Source organism: Epinephelus moara, chromosome 15, assembly GCF_006386435.1.
Source record: "Epinephelus moara isolate mb chromosome 15, YSFRI_EMoa_1.0, whole genome shotgun sequence".
Taxonomy (NCBI): domain Eukaryota; kingdom Metazoa; phylum Chordata; class Actinopteri; order Perciformes; family Serranidae; genus Epinephelus; species Epinephelus moara.
The window spans coordinates 5211781-5233157 of record NC_065520.1 but is presented as its reverse complement, the minus strand read 5'-3'; the positions used below and the strand labels follow the sequence as shown (position 1 = coordinate 5233157).

At 43.0% G+C, this 21377-nt stretch overlaps 1 protein-coding gene across 3 annotated transcripts in view; it reads right to left on the bottom strand.

The window, feature by feature from the left end:
* LOC126401736 (receptor tyrosine-protein kinase erbB-4-like) overlaps nucleotides 1-21377 on the bottom strand; it is a 391678-nt gene that overhangs the window by 6787 nt on the left and 363514 nt on the right. For 2 of the 3 annotated variants that reach the window (XM_050063210.1, XM_050063211.1), the window contains exons 21-26: nucleotides 17182-17343; nucleotides 13352-13427; nucleotides 12960-13106; nucleotides 4798-4895; nucleotides 4478-4648; nucleotides 1937-2222 (exon numbers count right to left, since the gene is read on the bottom strand). In XM_050063210.1, coding sequence (XP_049919167.1) covers nucleotides 1937-2222; nucleotides 4478-4648; nucleotides 4798-4895; nucleotides 12960-13106; nucleotides 13352-13427; nucleotides 17182-17343 — 940 coding nt within the window. The remainder of the gene's footprint in view (nucleotides 1-1936; nucleotides 2223-4477; nucleotides 4649-4797; nucleotides 4896-12959; nucleotides 13107-13351; nucleotides 13428-17181; nucleotides 17344-21377) is intronic. The other variant, XM_050063212.1, reaches the window with a different exon arrangement.

Sequence of the window (21377 nt, the reverse complement as noted above, 5' to 3'; positions counted from 1 at the left end):
ATCACTCGCTAATGAGGGGAGAAGATGGTGATGATAATGGCGATAATGGCAGCCACTCAGGACCAGACGGGCAACATGCCAGCAGTTCTTTGGCACTGGAAACTCCATCTGCCGGGGGTGAAAATGCCAGCAAATGACCCCTCTTCACTGCTTCCAAACGCTATAATAGTGGGGTGCGAAACCTATTGATTTTGCCCACTCTTCCGCTCCTTGACATTGCATCAGATGCATTTTGCTGCAGGCTTTGTTATATTTTGAGCTGCTCAGAAATCAAAGACGGCAGTGCGAGAGCAGGGCTGATGGACTGAATTATGATCAAAGGCAAAACATGACTCTGTAGTAGCTGACATACACCGTTGACGGAAACTGGGTAGGAATTTTAATCAATGGAGTGAAATGAAATGAACAGGCAAAATGACAGGCAGAATATACTACAAAAGATTGTATTTACTCTGTGAATGAGCAGCGAGATGACAGAGCAGGGAGAAGGTGCACTAGGATGGAATTTGTAGTACATACAGGATGCACTTGTTTTACATTTAAATTGTGTTTCAGTCTTTGTGGAACAGCACAGAAGACTGTGTCAGACTTTTATTTCTACGGCATTGTGTTATTTGAAATTAATATAATGAGGTATGTGTATTACAAAGTTTAGTATTATCTCCACCATGCTGTGGACTAAATACAACTCCTAAAATGCAGTAATGCATGGTCACAACAAATTGCCCCGCAGGGCTGCAGAATTTCAACCTGGATCTATTTTTAGCTTTTTCGAAAGTACTCTGGGAAGTGAACCTGATTTTAATGTGTTTTGTATTTTACTCATGCCGGCCTTACACCAAATGTTTTTCAAGCAATTTCACTGACGCAGACAAATTTCCAGTGTCGGAATAAAATCATGAGGGTGTTACCTTAGTTGGTGACCTCGATTGTTTGGTTTAAGGTTGTCAAAAAACTCAGTCCGAGCTGTCTTGTTTTGTCATTTTGACAAAAACATGTTTAATTTAAGAAGTTCTTGGTTTTGATACTAAAGTTAAGTGACTTCATTGTCAACCAACCAATAGCAGCGCTCTCTCCAGCACCAAACCGGACGCAACAAACTGGGTAGACAGTTAACATGGAGGAGACTCCAAAGAGGTGCAAGAACTTGAACAAGTCTCAGTTCTCTTGGACTGTGGAAACAACCCGGTCTCACTCCAAAGTTTCCCGGCACTTGGGCAGTGACTTGCAGCGTCAGACACTGACGAAAAAATACTTACTTTAACATCGGTATGATACGTAGAAAGTCAACGTTATAGTTTAACGTCGCTCTGCGGCGTCAGGGGGAAACGTGGCGGGACAAGAACAAAAGTTAAGGCGGCGAAAGTCTGAGTGGGGTGGATGGGCCCAACAAATGCCGGCTTTCACCTGGGAGATCAAGATTATAAAGCCAGACTCTGTAATTTTTTTCTAAACCCAACCACGTGCATTAATTGTTGAAGAAAAAAACAACCCAGTTTGCGATTTTGTACTGACGTAGTGCGTTTATTTTCACCTTCATATTTCCTGTGATAACGGAAGTGTATTTTTGAAAGAAGACGGTGTCCCAGAACATCAACAACCAATGCAACCAGGGTACCTTTCATGTTGTATCTGGATGTCTTTATGGATTATATCGATGCCGATCTGACAAGAAAACTGTCGACATATGAGACCTTTTATCTTGTGTCTCTAGAGATACAGTATGTGGTTTTGCAGACAGGTAAGACATTGCCAAAATATCATATTTCTTAAAGGGACTTTGGTGGAATTTTTTTTCTACTAGGAGCAGGATAGGAAATAGTAAATAAATAAATCTAGTTGTAGTCTTGTAAATGGTGACTCTGCAAGATCCCCAGTCTTTACTCTTTTAAAAGTATTATCAAAGTCGTCTAGTGTATGGTAGGTGTGAGAGTACCTGAGGAGCTCTTGTCCTTCATGGGTGTCATGTATCCGTCCTCATCAGTGTCCCCTCTGGGCGCCCTCTCCCCGAGGAAGATGGTGGGGTCAGCGCTGTACCTCTGGCCCCCGCTGTCCTCTACTCCTGCCTGGCTCAGGCTCTTCTTGTGCAGGCTGCCATTACAGCGCTGATCCTCCAGGGCCGGACCAGGTCCACCTGTGGCTTCCTGATTCACGCTGGCCTGGGCACCTGCGGCAGAGGCCTCTGCAGGGTTTGGACCACCATCTCGATAGCCAAACTGGTTCTGAAGTAGAGAGACGAGAAAAACACTGTTACTGAGCAAACAGGGGCAGATTATGAGACTCATATTACATTTCCACTGTTAAAAGTTGTGGATGGTACCAATGGAACCAGGGGTACCTAGCACAAAGATCTGGTACTAAAACGTGGAGCTGTGAACACTGCAAGCGTTGATTGGTCAGTAGCGGACGGTCACTCTGCTCAGGTTTTGAGACTTAGGTAACCACTGTTCATACAACGGAGAATTTTGCATATATAAGTAAACTGTAACTTTAAAATAAAGGATGATTTGCTGCCTCTTGCAGCAGCTGTAGTTTGAGAAAAAATAACTTAATTCACTGGGCCGACCGCTGGCAACTTTTAAGGTGGAATGTTTACTTGTTATGCTACCCAATGTATGAGTTGACGATGTGAATCCATCAGCACACCTTAAATTTCAATTTGACAACTCCGACCATTTTTATTGTCTCTGTTGGATGACATACACTTTTAGTAATGAGTGGATCTTCAAGCGTTAGAAAATATATATTGCTTTCGACCAGATTATGTGAACTACATATATCCCTGGCCTCACTGGGAGAAAAAAAAGCGTCTTGGATCGTTGTTCCTTCCTGATCATTTTGCTAGTGAGTGGGGCCCTTGACACTTTGGGCACCTGGGCTGTTCTTATCGATTCATTACAGCAAACTGTAGTTTGATGTTCTTTGTTCTTCTGGGGAAACTTTGATGCATGTTTTGTATGTTTGACTCTGTTTTGTAGGTTTTTGACACTGTGCAGCTATTTGGTGATCGCATTGCTGGAATTACATTAACAAACTCAACTTAAGATGTCTCCGGCTCAATTGCACCACTCCAAACAAATGGCGTGAAAGCCAAATATCATGAAGTCTGAGTCAGTTTAAGCCAGCTATACGCCACCTGCGGCAAAGGAAGTGGGACTTTTAACCCGTGCAGCTGCCTGTCGAGGCTAAAATTCTCCAACAAAGTTCTGTCGGTGTAGTCATCAGCCTTAAGGGACTGTGAAGGGCAGTCAGGCACAGCTACGATACAAACACCTGCACCTCAAAAAAAGAACAAAAAACCCCATAAGAAAAAACAAAACATGACATGTGAGGCAAAGGGCTTCTCGTGGTGCTGTGTTGGCTTGCCGTGGGCTATTTAACCCAGGCCTACTCCTCGGCACTCTTGCCAACTGCTAGCGCTACAGCAGCAATTACAGGAAGCACAGCTACAAAACACAACAGAGAAAGAAGGAAAGAAAAAAAAAAAGGAAACGTCCTGAGGTTATATCCGTCCACCTACTCCCACTGTCTTCCCTCCATCGCAATCAACATCCCCCTCCTCCAAACTTCTCTGTTCATCCCTTCTTCAAAGCCAGTCATTATCCGCTCCTCTTTTCAAGTGTGAGTGTGAGAGCAAATCAGCCCAGATTAGATAACTGTCTGTATCGGTCTGCGTCTGCGGCGGCGCAACCTGAATAACTAACTTCCTGTGGCAAAGTCAGGCAGCCGATGGATTTTAAAAATGGCTTGCTTTCCCTGTGTGGGCATGTTGGGGCTTTTGACTGCATAATCAAAGGAGTTTCAATTCATGATAGGGGTGCTGACCTTGAGCACGCAGGACCCTGGACAGATTAGTGTGTGTATTTTTTCTTTGAGGTACGTGTGTATTCTTTAGGGAGCGAAAAGCCGCTGTAAAATGGGTAGGTCACGGGGGTAGAGGGGCACAAGATGCAGAGCCGTGGGCCAGCGGCACGTGGCGCATGCTGCAGAGCAAACAGCCACTCATTGTCTATTAGTAAACGGCTCCGGCATTTTAAGAGAGTGTCTGTTATTTGCTTATGGAGCTCTGAGTAATGAAACCTGGGGCCTGGGGAGCCGGCGCATAAAGAGCCCAGGTTTAAGCCACACACGCTGGGATGGAAATGATGGAGGTGAGCCATTAGCAGAGGAAAATCATCAGTGTATTGGAAGTTCTTAACCACCTTGAGCACTTATAGAGGACAGTGAGTCGGGCAGTTTTTGACCAGAGAGAAATATTACGTTTTTGAGGTTAAACAGAAGACATGAAATGGTTTTATAATGAGATATGATTCGTTATTATATAACATATTTAATTATAGCTGAAGGTTTATGCTTCAACACCTTAAAATGTCATTTTAGAAGCACGTTTATGAGCCATATCAAGACCGCAGCAGAATTAGTGATTAAAAAATGTTTAAATATAGAAGTTTTCTACATGCTGAAGCTGTGTCCTTACTCTGTTGGAGTCAACTCGAGGCCTGGTTGTGTAGGACGGAGGAGCCATGTTGAAACCTCGAGGCACCAGGTACTCATCAGCATCCATCAAGTCGTCTAGATCCTCCTCGTCCAGAAGGCTCTGGAAGAACTTGCTGTCATTGGGGCTGGGGAGCTTCATGCGGTCGTCTCCCTAAACAGGTGACATAATGAAATTCTTAATTAGTGTGATTAACTTCATCTAATGGGTGCTATTATTGCTACAAGTTAGCATTACATTCTACTGCATTTAAAAGCCTGATTATCCAGTGCTTGACAGACAGCCTGTTGAGGCAAACACACCTGGATGACCAGGTATCGCTGGGGGTCCCGGGCCATTCTGCAAAACTCAGCAGCCAGCTCCTTAAACTTCGGCCTGCTGTCTGCGTCAATCATCCAGCCTACAGAAACAGGAAACAAAATAAAATAATATTACACAAATAAGTGGTATATTATAGTTTACAGTTAGGATAATTAAAGTAATAATCTCTGAGATGTTCATATAAATAAATGAAGCTCAGCGTAAATTCAATCAGGAAGATTTTCTTTATCCTATATCCACTCACAATTCTCTCTATCGCACACCCACCACTCCCACCAGTCAGCTGACTATGGGTGTTCCCTCTCCTAGTTAGCCAATAAAACTTTGCCATGATCTCCTTCACCCTCCTCCACAAGCAAAAGCAGCATGTGTACACATTCAGTAGGCTCTATCTTCAGTAGCTAGCTAGCTAACCCTACACTTTTTTAGGGTTTGATTTTGGTTTTGGAACAGGGAAGAAACATATATCTTTTTCCAACCTCTCCAGGTAACGAGTGTTGTTGTCAGACCCTGGTCTGAGCCGGCCTGATGCTACGTTACGATTGGCCAGTCTGCATCTGGGGGCGGGACTTAGTTAAGGGTCAATTGTGCTCCGAGTGACAACTGAACGTCCTAGGCTGCCCATGTCAATTGCTCTATCTCAAAAATGCATTTAGATTTAAAACTATTAGCGGGGCTTACATATGAAAACCTACATGTTAAATCATATAGACACAACATTATTTTCTTGCCCCACAAATATATCAGCAACAAACCCGCTTTAGACAAAATTCTTGCTAGCTGTCGTACATGGAGGGAGAGACAGAACAATAGGAAAAAATATAGAAGCGTACGTGATGGTAAACGAAACGTCGCACACTGAAACGTATTAGAGCTATGGTACATAACATCAAAAGTTACAGGAAATAAATTGGCCGCTATGTTAAATTACGCAGAAGGTTATCCATGGAAGATTACTGTAACAATTTCATTATGCAAAACACAATTCCACAACTTTTCCCAAAATTTTTAAGGGTTTTACTAATGTCTCGTTTCCAGATCTGAAAAAACAAACAAACCAAAAACAAACAAAAAAAAAAAAAACAGATTCCATGACTCCTCCAGGTTTTCCATGACCTCGGGAACCCTAGAAGGGGAAGGCGGCGCTAACACAACAGACGTGCTGTTCAACTCATTTATGTTTGAAGAGGTGTGCTGTTTATTTTTCGGTCTCTGCTAGGGTTGCAACTCTAAGATTGCTTCAGCCAAACAATGCCAGAATGAATGAAATGAACGAAAAGATTATGGAGGATGACACTGCAAAAACAGGAGCCAACTGACTGATGTCACACAGGTGATGCTGTTTCGATCAGTGGGAAATGAGATCTAAGAACACACCTGCAATCACTGCTTATCACCATAGATGCTGTCAAAGAGAATAAAATGGAGATCCTTGAGATTTAAACTAGAGGTATTGCAGACTGAATGTTTTTTTTATTAGGAAAATGCCTATAAAAGTTCTCTAGACAATACAAAAAACGCTGAATAAACAAGCATAGTGCTCACTTAGACAAAGTTTCACACATTCTAAACTCTAAGTGCCTTGCTCAAGGGCAAATCAGAGGTTGTTATTAAGGTGGAGGAAAGTGTTTTTCATTTTGCTCTCCAGCCTGCTTCTCCCTCCCTGAGGCTGTAGTAAACAGAGCAAACCCCTGCAGGTGAAGTGAAAGGCCAGGTGGAGTCTCAGCTCAGATTAGACAGTACAGCAAACAGAGTTGCTGATTTCAGTGTCTGCATTACATATTCTACAACAGTGTTGGCTAAAGTGGGGTCTGGGTGCCTCTAGCAATCCTAGAGGGAGGCTCCACGGATCAGCAGCAGAATGTAATTGCTTCATTTCACTTTAGTTCAAATTTAGTGGTTACCAAGTGACAAAAAATACTCCTCGTAGCTGTTTCCAAACCAGAACCTGTGCAATAATGTATGTTTTCTCTCCATAGAAACCGCTGACGATCTGAAGCTAGCTCTCCTTAAATAAACCTCGACCTTCTCTGTTGTCATTTCGCCTGCCACTCTTCGCTCAGTTCATCTAATTTCCGCTTCTAGCGCCCCACGCAGGCACATTACCTAAATGAGGTGCAATTACTCCAGCAATCAAACACTATTTCATCTTTATTGGGGTGGCGCTGAGGCGGCGGGGCACGCAGTGTGACAGCACACCAAATCACAAACAACGGCTCTCAGTCAACATGTAATTAGAATTAATGCAGCCAATTGCCAGGCTTCCTTCTGGCTCTTGATGGGGGCGGCGTGACCCACCCGCTGGGTTGACTCAGTGCTTGATCTGGTTTGGCTATTTCTGGTCACCGCTGTGATGCTCACCTGACGTCACTCCACTTTAGTGTGCTTGTGGTGTTTGTGGGTCTTTTGTTATGGTGCTGTGCCATTGAATAGTGAGTAAAAGAAGAAAATTAAAGGGACAGCTCACCCTGAAAATGAAAAATAAATATTTTTCTTCAAACCTGTGGTGCTATTTATCAGTCTAAATTGTTTTGTTGTCAGTTGTTGTGTTTTGGAGATACCGCCTGTAGAAATGTCTGCCTTCTCTCCAATATAATGGAGCTGGATGGCACTCGGCTTGTGGTGCTCAAAGAAAAAAAATTAAAAAATCAATAGTAATGTCTCTTGCCAGAAATTATTGCTGCATTCAAGTGAGGTCATATTTACCGTGTCCACTAAAATTCCATATGAATTACCCCTTCATGTGGCATTCATGACCTCATGAGTGGACGTTTTCTGAAAGCTGCAAATTCATGAGTTGTGTGAGTGACATGCTTGCTGACGTTTTCAGAAATAGTGGAGGTCATGTAAATTCATTTTTCAGTGGATGGTAAATTAATAAACTGTAATTTTAGTTGCACAGAGTTCTTCTTATTTCATAAAGAGTCTGAGGAAAATGTTAATATCCCTAATGGTCACTTCTCGGTATGCACAAAACAACAATTAGAATCCAAAGCTAAATTTTAAGAGATTACATATGAACATATCATGAGAGCATTATAATTTACTGTTGCCCTATACTCATTTTTACTGAAAAGAGCTTCATCATTCGCATCATCATTCTGTTAGTTATGACCACCAGCTGCTAGCAGCTAATTTCAACTAGCTCTCCTCCTTATGTTTTTAAAAAGTGATTGTAGCATGATCGGGAAAAAAGCAGGGTGCGCCCCCTGGTGTGTCGATAGTATGCTTACTGCGTCCTTTTGTCCAGAAGGTGTTCCTGGGAAGATATCCGTTTGTCCCATAGATTTTTTCTATTGTCCTGGGACAACACGACGGCATCAGTCCTGAGCCCTACTTCTTGGCCTGCGCACTAATGTGACACCACTTAAAAACATTGGCCACTACCATTAGTGAGTGTCATCTTATTTGCCGATAGGCCGATAGCAGTCAACTAGGCAAATATTGGCCGATACTAATGTGCGGCTGATAAATCAATGCATCCCTAGCCTCATCTTTTTCCTCTGTCATTATGCCTTTGCATTTCCTGCATTTCAGTACCTTGCTAAATTGGAAACTTGATTATCTGGATTATCTTGAGTAACACAGTCATGATTTCTGGAAAGAAAGAGTTTTTCAAATGTATTTTTTTCAGCACTTAAAAGCACCACAAGCTGAGTGCCATCTAGTTGAATTATACTGGAGAGAACTCTACAGCCGATATCTCTACACGACAGGTAAGAGGAAAAATATGTATTTTTGATTTGAGGGTGAACTATCCCATTTAGATTTTAAACCTGCAGAGAGGATATGCTGCTCTGAGCGACAGCTATCAGAAAGTGGAACATAATTGCCCTCAAGATGACTAGGAAATCAGGACTACGTGGGAGCCCCTGAGCATTTTTGCTGATTGTAAATTTAAGGGAATCCCTTTGACCTCAGCATTTATAACATTATTGTCCAGACATTTTACACAGCACATGAAATTTATTCTCCTCCTCTGGGGGGAAAGACAGAAATCAGTTGGCATTGTTATTAGGCTAAATGACTGCGGGGCTTTCACGGCTGCGTCTGTGCTGTCAAAAGCCATTGGCAGTAGTTTTTCATTTGGAAAAAGAACAATTAGATATTATGACATTTCGGTCAGATTAACATTTTTTGTCATGGGAATATGCTTTGATATCAAGCTCCAAGCTGGATCACATCATTCTCTTTCACCACATTTGGCATTTTAAGCACTCACTGTTGTTGTCCTCATCCAGAGCAAATCAGTAGCACACCAGTGGAGTCAGTTTAAATTCATAGAGCTACAAGCAGCAAGTATTAAGAAGTAAATTCATAGTGTGGATACAATATTTATGCCACGAAAAAGATAATTAAAAAGAACTAAGAGCTGCAATGGCAAGGGGAAAGGAAGTCAGTGGGGAGAAGTTGATGTGAGGTAATTTTTATGAGATTTTCAGCTACTACCAGAAGACAGGCAGTGACAGGAAAGTCACACCACCATAGTTGGGTTGAGGCAGGGTGGAGCGATGACCAGACTGGTGTGGGGAAAAGTAAAGCCAAGCAGCCGATAGCTGGCAGATCTCGTAGCATGGATTGGCATGTATGTCTGGACCGCTTCCTGGAAATATGGGAGGGTGGATCCCTCTGCAGCCATGTACACCAGAACGAGAGTTCTGAATCCAGCCATGGGAACGAGCGCAAGATGGGAGAATTTGGGGAGGATGAAGGGAAGGCGGGGTTTTTGGATGAGCTGCACGAGCTGGAGGGAGAGCTGGGCGTACGTCGGCTGGGAGGGAGGTGTGGAAGTCCAGATGGAGGATGACATGAACAAGGATGTGGGCAGAGTCCCCGGTGAGGATGCATGTTGCACAACATAAAGCAGCATCTCATCAGTTTCCCGACAACATCTCTTTCTCTGGATTGTTTTCTCATCTCTCCTCTTTACATATCAACTTCTCTGCCAGCCTTGAGTCGAAGCCCCAGAGCTCAGATAACACCTTACCAGATGAATATTAAAAATATGAACCCTTTTATTAAACTACAACTCATCTGTGACACCTCAAGCTGAGTTGGAGCAGTGTATAAACATGATTACAAAATAAAATTATGTGCTCCACGACACTCAGTGAGTTGGAGTGCCGCTCTGTGACATTGTCTTTAATGCTGCCACCTGTAGCCGAGACAATTAAGTCTACAAATGTGCGATATGTAGCAAGAGACAAGCTTTTTCTATTTCACTGATGATTAAATTTTATGTACAAATCATTTGATGGCGCATTCTATGGATGTATAATTTGGCCATAAGTACGCTGAAATGATTTAAGTGTTTTCTGTTTGTAGTGAGGTAATATCTCCTTTTAATATCTCTGGAAGTATCAGGCCATTGTAGCAATGCTTTCAATCAGGCTTTACCGCCACTGAGTGACATTTTTATCAGGACCAGTGAACACTTTCTGAGAAATTAATACGGATAAATAATAATCTTCACGAAACGTTCTGTTTTTTCTCTCCCGATGGATGCGGCTATAGACGGCAGGCGCAGCTTATCTAGTCAATAGCGTCACTCAATTGAGCCGATCAAGTAATCGTTTACCGTGCGTTGACAGATCGCCACAGACAACAACCACGTAAGAGACATGTGAGAGATGACAGCATGGAGCGTGAAGCAGCTGATCTGCTACCTTCAGGCTTTGGACTGTATCTGAGACCTTAACCATGTTTGGATTGCATTACAGCCGTGAGTCAGCTTTCTCCACTATGAATATCATTAAAACCAAGTACTGTTCCAGGCTCACCAACAAGCACCGACACATGTTCATGAAAATGGCACTTACTCCATTTAAGCCAAGATTCAAACACTAGCAAGCAGAAATAATATATGTAATGAAATGAAATAGATAAAGAAAAACCGGGCTGCTTTCTAAAAGAGGCACTTTGTATTTACTTTATTTATAAGTTTCTGTCACATACTTGAAATGTACGCCTGAAGCTCATTGTGCTAGGACTAATTTTATTCATGGTTAAGACAGCTATTTGTACAAGTGAAAAGATCCTTGGTGGAGAGGGTGGACAGCCTGAAGTCCCTTAGTGTCCAACCTGGGTGCTGCATACTAACTCAGTAGTAAGAAAGGCAAAGCAGTGACTTGTTTCACCTTAGACATGTGAGGAAATCCTACAGTTGGGAGACATTTTCCTCAAGGGCTTTCTACTAGAAAAGATCTCTGGTTGTCACGGTAAAGGTTAGGAAAAAAGTCATGGTTTGGGTTAAAATAGGTTTCTGTCCAATAGGGCTTTCTTGGAGAAAACCTGCAAGGAAAATTTCTGTCGTGTGCAGAAATTCTAGATATTCCCTGAAACACTCAGGAATTTCTACTCAAGTATCCTGACAGTGAACATCACAGCCCGGTACAGAAGCGGCACTAAACAGGACAGCAAAGCCCTGCAAAGAGTCGTTTGTATAGCTCAGGGGTCAGCAACCAAGATGCACCACTATGCGCCACAGGAAGTCATTCCTGCCTGTGGCCATCAACCTGTTGACTCCTCCCGCAGAGTGTCAGCCGCTCTGAGTCAACAGTCTGGCATTTGGCTTTTTTAACCTTCTGCATTTATAATTCATAATTATCTACTGGGTGCAATAGTTCAACTGCCACAATATTCTGTGCAATTGTTCAACTGCGCCAGGCCGTAGATGTATGATGTACATAGTTGACGAGATGTTTAAACGTTTAGTTTATCCGGTATAAAGGATTCACATTTATTCAACCGGAAAATGTAAGAATCTCTTTAGGGCGACGATGATGATGAATGAAAATTAAAATGTTACAAAAATAACTGTTATTCATTTCCATATTATTTTTGTCAAAGCCACAGGCAGTCACTTCAGAAGGGTTGAAGGGCCTCATGTGGCTCCTGAGCCGCAGGTTGCCTACCCCTGGTTAAGCTGAACATTTTTTAGGTGCTGCTCTGACCCGAGTGGAAACCTACGGGGCTACAAATTGAAGCTAACACAGAAATGTCAAAAACTGCAGTTCCTCTAATGGCCACTTGAGGTCAGCCAATCCCCATAGACCCTCATGTTACATATGCCCAACTTTACAGCAGAAATAAACATCATTACAGCCTGGTACAAAAAAAAGTTTTGGTCTCAATAGCTAATTTCCCTGTTTATGACAACTATACATGTCATATAACTTACCTGTTTACATTTTATTAAGGCTTAAAGTTGGGCATAATTAAGGGCGTAGCTGTTTTGTTGACAGGCCTTCGTCAGATCCACCCTTTGCTCCTCCACAGCTCCAATCTCTCACCCAAATATGATCACCTCTGGCTCCAAATCCCCAAGACAGCAACGGCCATAATGCCAAACTCAAGGCTTCAAAACGGGAGCCTACAAACCAGTGGGTGACGTCATGGTACCAACGTCTATTACTTTATACAGTGTATGCTTTATCCTGCCTAAAGGATGTTTACACCAGGCCAGGAGAATCATTAAAGATTCCAACCACCTGGATAACAACCTTTTCTTCCCGTCTAGGTTGGAAAGTAGGTACTGAGTACAGCAGGTCAGCCCTGAGAGGCTCAGGAGGAGCTTCTGCCCTCAGGCCACAAGGCTACTAAATGAAGTCCATTACAGGTTTTTAATGCACATTCTGATGGGACTGACAGCATTATGTATCACTAGATTGTATTTTATATGATTTTATGTGACAAATAATAAAGTGATTGATTGATTTTATGATTGAAGTGCCATACAAGTGTCTGTATGCTAAAAATATCCTACATCAAAGATTGCCACTAACTATTGTGGACATGATATGTTGATTTTGTTTGAAAGAAGTAGGGGGTAGGCTGTCGGATGCAATTTAGACATTATCAGGCACAGAATTTTAATTGAATACCCCTAATTTAAATAAATGAGCAGGACATTAAGAGGATTTTTGTATCAGTGTGATTAAGAATATTTAGATTTTCCAGGTATTTAATTCACTGGATTAGCTAAAAGTGATCTGGTCTTTAAGTCCTTTCTCAGTTAAGGCAGTAGTTCAGCATTTTGGGGAATACAATTGCATTCTAGCTGAGAGTAAGATGAGAAAATCGATAACACACTCCCAATTTGCATGCACGTCTTGTTTGTGAGTGTATGTGTGTGTTTCCTCACATTTCACCATGACCATGTAGACATCTATGGTACAAATGGGCGGCTGGGGCAGACGCTCCCCCTTCTCCAGAATGTCTGGGATTTCTCGCGTGGGGATGCCGTCGTAGGGCTTGCCTCCGAATGTCATCAGCTCCCAGATGGTCACTCCTGGAGAACAAGGCGCGGAGGGAGAGCAGGGCATGAAAGAAGAGTGAACAAGACAGGCAGGGAGAGACAGAGCGGTGAGACAAAGAGACGGAGAACAACGGAGAACAAGATGAGCAGACAGATAAGGGGGCGAAAATGCAAATAAAAGAAACAGGATTTCGGGTCAGTTACTTATCTTCCTCTCACAGGTATGAGCTCAACAAACAGTGACGTCTACACATACAGATGAGCAATTTAGCACTCACCGTAACTCCATACGTCACTCTGATGGGTGAACTTCCTGTAGTGGATGCATTCAAGAGCCATCCATTTAATGGGCATCTGAAGAGAAATACATGAAGACGAGGATTTTGTGATGAAACAGACAACAAAGACAGAAAATCTTAATTAGAAGCAACACATCCATCATATCTATTTACCCCTGAAATGTAGACAATTTTCCTTTTGCTATTTTGCTCAACAGCTGCCCCATCTTTTAATCTAGCGTTTGCGAGATATCGGGAAATCGACGGCGCTTTCAACCATATTTTGCTTTGCTCAATATTACTCAAGTACTGTGATTGATTAGCTTCAGTCCAACCCAGGCATTATCAATAGTGAGTGTGCTTTTTAAGATAGTAAATGAGATTGTATTGGCCAGTTGTCTCACATTATCTCAGTAGCCTGTAGGTTGACAGCGTGAAATAGCAATAAAAACGGGGCCCTTTGACATTCCTGACAAGGACAATGGCACACATTGCCATATCCTAACTGCCGTATGATTTCCATATTGACTGTAGGGGGGGAATTTTCAGCTGTAGAGCCCACTGAACAAGGCAATTATCTGGCCTTTTGCATGTGAACGCTCATATGCACACATGTACATGCAACGGTCATTTGAAATACAGCCCCTGCCTGACACACACACACTTGCTCTTCAGGGAAATGAACAGGAAGAGGGGGGAAATGAAATGCTTCAGGTTGGAAATGCAGTGCACCGCCTCCACTTTCATCTCTGTTGATTTATCTCTCACGGCGCATCTATTTTTACAGCACACATGTATATATGCTGACAACGGCTCTCATTTATTGAGGCTTCAGTGAATACCCACATGGAGTCAATCACTCAGATGGTTGCATCAAACTCACCTGGTCTGATTTATGAAAATACTTTTTTTTTTTCCATTTGCCCACGGCTCAAACTCAAGATGAGGTGGCTACCTTTAGGCCTCCAGCTGAATAGATGCAGCGATGAACAAGCCAATTTAATAAAGGGAGCTGATCAGGACAATTTGCATAGTAAGTCTCAAGCGAGAAAAAGAGGCCTCTGATTAATGTAGTCTGGGTCCCCAAACAAAACAAACTGATTGGAACTGTGGCTGCATTATTTGTTTGGATGAAGTGTTTCTAAATTGTATATTATTAAAACTAAGTTCACGAGACTGACCTTAAAAGTTTCACAGCTCTGGAATTGGTAAGAATGTTGCTGCATGATACACAAAATACATTTTTTTTTTTTTAAAGTGGAACAGATATCGTATCAACTTAATGACAGCGACTGTACAGCGTTACTGGCTGTATTGACATCAAAAAGAATGATTACAGAGAAAGTTTGAGGTAACTGTGTCTTTTTTATACTGCTACTGCTACACAGTGTCTGAGCAGACTTAAAGGGTAACTTTGGTATTCTCCAACCTGAACTCCATTTTCTCATGTTTTTGTGTCTAAGTGACTAATGGAGACAGCAGATTTTGAAATTGGTCGGGTATTGAATGAGAGGGCTGCTGCCGGCAGCTGCGAAACAGGCAGAAATGTAACCACAGGGGGCAATTGTGCACTTTGAATTTACATCTAATAATAGTGCTTGTTTTTGCTCAGATTGTTATTTTAAGTGTCTGAAGACATTATGGAAAGGGTCCCTTCTGAGATAGACCTTTTTGTTGAACCAGAGACAGCCCTAAAAATTGCCATCACCACTCTTACCAAATTCCATTTAATAAAACAGCAAGTTTAGTGTATACTGTACAGCCGCATATTTTCACATCTACCTGGGTTAATTAAGGGTTCATTCCAACCAAACCAGAATTGGTGATTGTTGGGACAGTAGAAGACAAACCAAGACTGCATTTGTGTGTTTTATTTTGTTTGTGCTGACTATAGATGAAGTGTGTTTATAATGATGAAATTACTAGAGCCTGGTGCATTTGGAGAAACCATTTTTGGGTCAGATTCTGGTTAACCAGGTTTATCTTTGTAGGGATCCTTTCTATAATGTTGTCAGACACTTAGAATAATAATCTGAGCCTGTCAGTGGCAAAAACAAGGAATTCTAGTGGAGGTAAAGTTATGTTGCATAATTGCCCACGCTGGTTACATTGCATCCAGTTTCACCGCTGCCAGATGCAATGCTCTTGCTCAATAGTGGACCAGTTTCCATGATGCTAATCTCCCGCTCCACCACATCCCAAAGGTGCTCTATTGGATTGAGATCTGGTGACTGTGGAGGCCATTGGAGTACAGTGAACTCATTGTCATGTTCAAGAAACTAGTTTGAGATGATTTGAGCTTTGTGACATGGTACGTTATCCTGCTGGAAGTAGCCATCAGAAGATGGGTACACTGTGGTCATAAAGGGATGGACACGGTCAGCAACAATACTCAGGTAGGTTGTGGTGTTTAAACCATGCTCAGTTGGTACTAAGGGGCCCTGAGTGTGCCAAGAAAATATCCACCACGCCATTGATACAAGGCAGGATGGATCAATATACGTGTTTATGCCAAATTCTGACCCTACCATCTGAATGTTGCAGCAGAAATCGATCTTCTATTGTCCAGTTTTGGTGAGCCTGTGTGAACTGTAGCCTCAGTTTCCTGTTGTTAGCTGACAGGAGTGGCACCTGGTGTGGTCTTCTGCTGCTGTAGCAGATCTGCTTCAAGGTTCCACATGTTGTTCTTTCAGAGATATGGTTGTAACCAGTGGTTATTTGAGTTACTATTGCTTTTCTATCATCTTGAACCAGTCTGGCCATTCTCCTCTGACCTCTGGCATCAACAAGACATCTTCACCCAGAGATCTGCAGCTCACTGGATATTTTCTCTTTTTCAGACCACCCTCTGTAAACCCTAGAGATGGTTGCGCGTGAAAATCCCAGAGGTTCGGCAGTTTCTTAAACACTCAGACCAGCCTGTCTGGCCACGTTCAAAGTCACTTAAATCACCTTTCTTCCTCATTCTGATGCTATGTTTGAACTTCAGCAGGTCGTCTTGACCATGTCTACATGCCTAAATGCATTGAATTGCTGCCATGTTGATTTGCTCATAAGCTATTTGCATTAATCAGCAGTTGAACAGGTGTACCTTTTAAAGTGGCTGATGAGAGTTACTCTTTAATGCCACCATTTTCAGAGCTCGTCTTAGTGTGAACATATTCTAAAAGTCAAAAATAACTAAAATTCTTCTTTGCTTAATACTCAATTCAAGAGTTAGGAATTCAAAGGGTTTATTTGTAACACCCTCGTACAATGTATGCAATGAAATGCAGGGCAAACCTCTTGAGGCTGTGTGCAGAACAAACATTTGAAAGATTAAAAATAAGATAAAAGACTGCAAATGCACATCATGGAAGTATTCAGTATCAAGTATTACCATGCTAATGTATGTTGGCAGAGGTGTGTAGGTGGGCTGTGTAAATTTTCAGCATGTCAAAATGTAAAAGGCACACAGCTGTAAGGCAAACTATACCATAAAATTTCGTATACATGCTTGAGTGCATGTATGGAAATATGCAGGACAAGGCTCAGTATATGCAGAGGTCATCATCGTTAACTTATTCACTATTGGAAACCTCGGACTTAACTACTCACCCACTTCATAGTGTTACACACACATTCAGAGACACACAAATACACAAATACATTTGGCCCTGGAGCCTACAGTAACAACCCTCTGTGGTCACCAGCGCTGACCTTTTGTTTTATTACTTTGTGGTTGCAGTATTTACTACTTATGTCAACTGTTTTTATGTAAGCTGTCCCGTGTGTTGAATTGCTGTCAGCCAGGTAAGTAGAGCCCGCACACCAAAACATCCTCCACTTACACCAACCTTGCCCCCGTCTGCGTTGTACTCCTTTTCGTCTGCGTCCAGCAGCCGTGCCAGGCCGAAGTCGGTGATCTTGATATGATTGGGCGACTTCACCAGCACGTTCCGGGCCGCGAGGTCCCGGTGGACCAGCCTCCTCTCCTCCAGGTACATCATCCCCTGAGAGAGGAAGAGAGAAGAGAAAGTGAGACGACTATGAAGCCGTTTATCATTTTATATTCCATGATCGGAGCAGTCAGAGATCGTCGATGCGGTAAATGTCAGCCCTAACATAAAATTATTGTCATAACTGTCATCGTCATTAACCGCACACCCACGCAGACATTTAGATTCAATCTTTCATCGTTATCATACCTCATGTATACGACGCTAGGAGACAGAGAATCTTCGGCAGCTTTTATAGCAATCCCGAGATGTCAAAAAGTCAGAGACTCAAACTTTTGACAAGTGAAAAATGCTGCAGAGCAGCCTCTCCAATCACAACTCTGAGTGCTGAACATTGCAGTTATCTGACATCACGTCAACATTGAGAGAATCTAGTGTGAACAGACAATTCCTTATTAGATATCCTCAGACGTTTGCAAAGAATGGCCCTTCGATGTCCCTTGATTCCTGAAACATATATTTGAAGTGTTAACTATCACTGAGTGTTGTTAAATATTCATGCAGGAGGAAGGACATCTTGCAGGAGTGTATTTCTCTCCTCTGTTACTGGATCAAGCAGCTGGTACATCGAGGAGACAAAACGGCAGTGTCTTAAAGTGTGTAACATCAATATCTTCTTGTAATGTGTCCAACTCAAGTGTAATCTTGTTCAGTCATAACTGAGATTGTGTCTCTGACATGTCGCCTCCGTGTCCTCGGTAATTGGGGCCATTTTCGAGACGACTAGGCAGGGAGAACAATGGATGTCCTTCCAATTTGTTAACGTTGATTATGAACACCCAATGAGCAAAGCAAGTAACGGGAAAAACAACAAAGCCTTGAGCGGAGAGAATGACAACTTTGCTTTGCAGCCTTAATTTGTTGCTCAATGGGCTGGATGGAGCAAGGACTCTTGACAGTCGCACAAAAACCTATTTGCAGCCGTGCGAGTGCGCTCACACACAAGATTTACCTCATCCGAAGACTCGCGAGCTCACAGACACACATGCCACCTCTTCTTCATGAACACACAGGTTTCATCATGCCCTCGTGGGCACAAACACACTCCAGTGACACACATACACACTCCTCTCCTGTGTTCAGCTGAACAAAACAGCCAGATGAGCAGGCAGGCAGGCAGGCAAGGCAAGGCTGGGCCAATTGAAGTGTATTAGACTGGATGTTAAACAAGTGGATGCCACTTTGCAGGTGGATCAATAAAAACACCTTGATGAGGAGGGAGGCAGCTATTGTACTCAGCAGACAATGAAAAATTTCAACCAAGGCCCACGCCTCCGCTGGCGCGAGAGAATCATTGTTCATTTTAAATATGGCCAAAACACAGTATATATGTGTACGTGTGGGCACACATCGAGGCACATTGTGTTGAAATGCTCGGCGCGGGCGAGCTGCCCCACACCGCCTCCTCCTAGACAAATGTGAGGATAAATCGATAGCGCCGACGTCTGGCTCGCCGCTTGCTGAGCCCTCATCCATCATCCGCCGGCCTCACGGAGACAGACGCGTAGACACACACGCGCTGACAGAGACCACCCGGAGACCACCTATACGCAAAAGCAAGACATATTTCACCAAGCATACTCGGTGACTCTTGCAATATTTCTATCTGTCAGTCCAATTTCATGTCTCTCACTCTCTTTTATCTACCACTTCGGGACACTTCCTACTTCCTTATCCTGTGTCATTTTGCTAAAGTAGCCCCTGTGCCTCTTTCCTCACGAACACGAGGCCTGTGCTGGGACCAGGCCCAAACAACGTCCTTTTTACTGAAAGTGTATTTAAAATAGATTACTTCTGGGGGGTTCGGGCAGACGATCAATAACAATGCTGATTACAATAAGCCCGAAGACGACCGCGCCACGCAATATTTATCCCCGATGTCAACGTCGAGAGGAATTAGGAATCAATGGCCCACACAGTCCATTAATACACTTCGACTTAAAGTGACAGGGCAATGAGGGGAAGCCATCGCACTGACAGGGGGAATGTACAGCAGCTCAAGGAGCCAATTAATTTTCAGCCACTCCGGGCGGTAAACACCAGCGTCCCAGTGGAGGATGTGGGGGCAGCGTCAGTTTCAGGTCGAGCTGATTGTGCCGCTTAAACACTGCTTAAGTTTCACAATCCCTGGAGTCCTGAGGTCCTTAAAAATGGAAGTAGAATTGGATAACTTGATTACATAACTCGAATATTGTCGATCATACAGGAACTTGCAGAGGAGGTAATTAAACCTGCCATGTTTGAGAAACATTACTGTTCAGCTCAAAATGTATGCTCTGGAGCCTTACACAATATTACCTGTGTATGACTGACAGGGTGAGACGGCCTCTGTCACCTTCTGTAGAGCCTCCCTGATTAGTTGTTTATTACTGAAACTAATGCCTGTTGGTCACCTAATGAATTATAGATGGAGTAATCTTTGTTTGAGGAAATTGCGCAAAATCCAAACAAAATTAAGTTGCTCACTGCAAGTTGCAGGAACAGCTTCAATGAATAGTGAATGAGTCAAGTACCTGCCTGCTTGCCCGAGAGGCAAAATCACTTTGTGCTCTCTCTCAGCCATTATTTTCCCGTGGAGAAAGCAAAGCCTCGCAGGGAGAGCTACATTTGGAGCCGTGCAGCACTCCAAACTTTCCGCCGTGCTGCTGCACTCAAAGTTCAAAGTATATGTTTACGGCTGACCTTTAAAGGGACGATGACGTACGTGCTGATGTACAAAAATGGAGGGAAAATGCGTCTTGTCTGAGTCTCTTTTAGCTTCCTAACAATCCTAACAAGTACAATAAAACACTGGAAACCAAGGTCGTAGGTTTTGTGTATGTGTGTGTGTAGGTGGAGGGGTGGCACACAAAACAAGGGGGGTTCTCCGCCTGAAAATTTGAGGCATCAAACCCTTTACTTCCTCTATTCTGCTGACTTTTAATGCACCAATTTCTGCCTTTTCTGTGCAAATGTCTTTCATTTTGTCAAAGCCAAAGTTCTCTGCTACTTCGATGCGTTTACTGGTGGGGACAAATGCATGTTTATGGAGGTAAATAAGGCACATTCGTATTTTAATTTTAATATTCAATATTCTGAATTGACCTTTTTCCATAACTGCTTATCCTGTTAGGGGTCACGGGGGCCTGGAGCCTATCCAAGCTGTCATTGGGCGAGAGGCAGGGTCGCTAATTTGTTTCTATGCATGTTCTACATGGAAATGTTGTGGGGTGTGTGTCCCCTGCATCCCCTTAAAATATACACCTATGCTGAAAATGTATAAATCTACCAATTCATGTGAAATGTATTTCCTGTACAGGTAATATCATTTACTGACAAAAACAAAGCTATGACTTATGTTCAATTTCTTGTAGAAAGTCTGCAGCCAGTTTGCAGACACTAACAATCCGCACTAAGGCGCCTAAAGTTCACATCAGAGCCCTTAAGCACTTGCTGAATTTGCAGCGAGACAGGCCTAAGCCTTCGTGGACTTAACAGAGGTGCATCTTAGAGTCTGTGACACCCTGAGACCGAGCAATGAAATTGCAACATGCCACCTCACGGAAGGTAACTTGGGAAAGGGAAAACAAGGTGGCAGTGAGCATGCATCTGGTTACATTCGCTCAGAACTTGTACCTATAGAAGTCTCAATTTTTCAAGTTACTGAAGCAAAACTTTTGCTTTTTGTCTGAAAGCTGGATGAGTCGTGGAAAAGGTGAAAAAACAGTGCTTTGGTTCCATTTACTGCCCAAATTAAATCATATACTGAAGCTCCAAAATGGCACATATCCACTTGGGAAATATTGTCACTCTCCATAACATGTGCTATTTAATTTGGATGGTAGATTAGCTGTCTCATTGTGGAACAAAATTTAATGCTAACTCGGCCATTCTGGATGTCACTAACTCGGCTTCTTCTCCGGAGCCTTTGTGCTCCACTGTCTCTCAGATTAACTCATATCGCAGCGGTGCCTGGACAGCGTGACGTGTGTGGTTGTGCTGCTGCCGTGGTCCTGCCAGATGCCTCCTGCTGCTGCTGCCGTCATTAG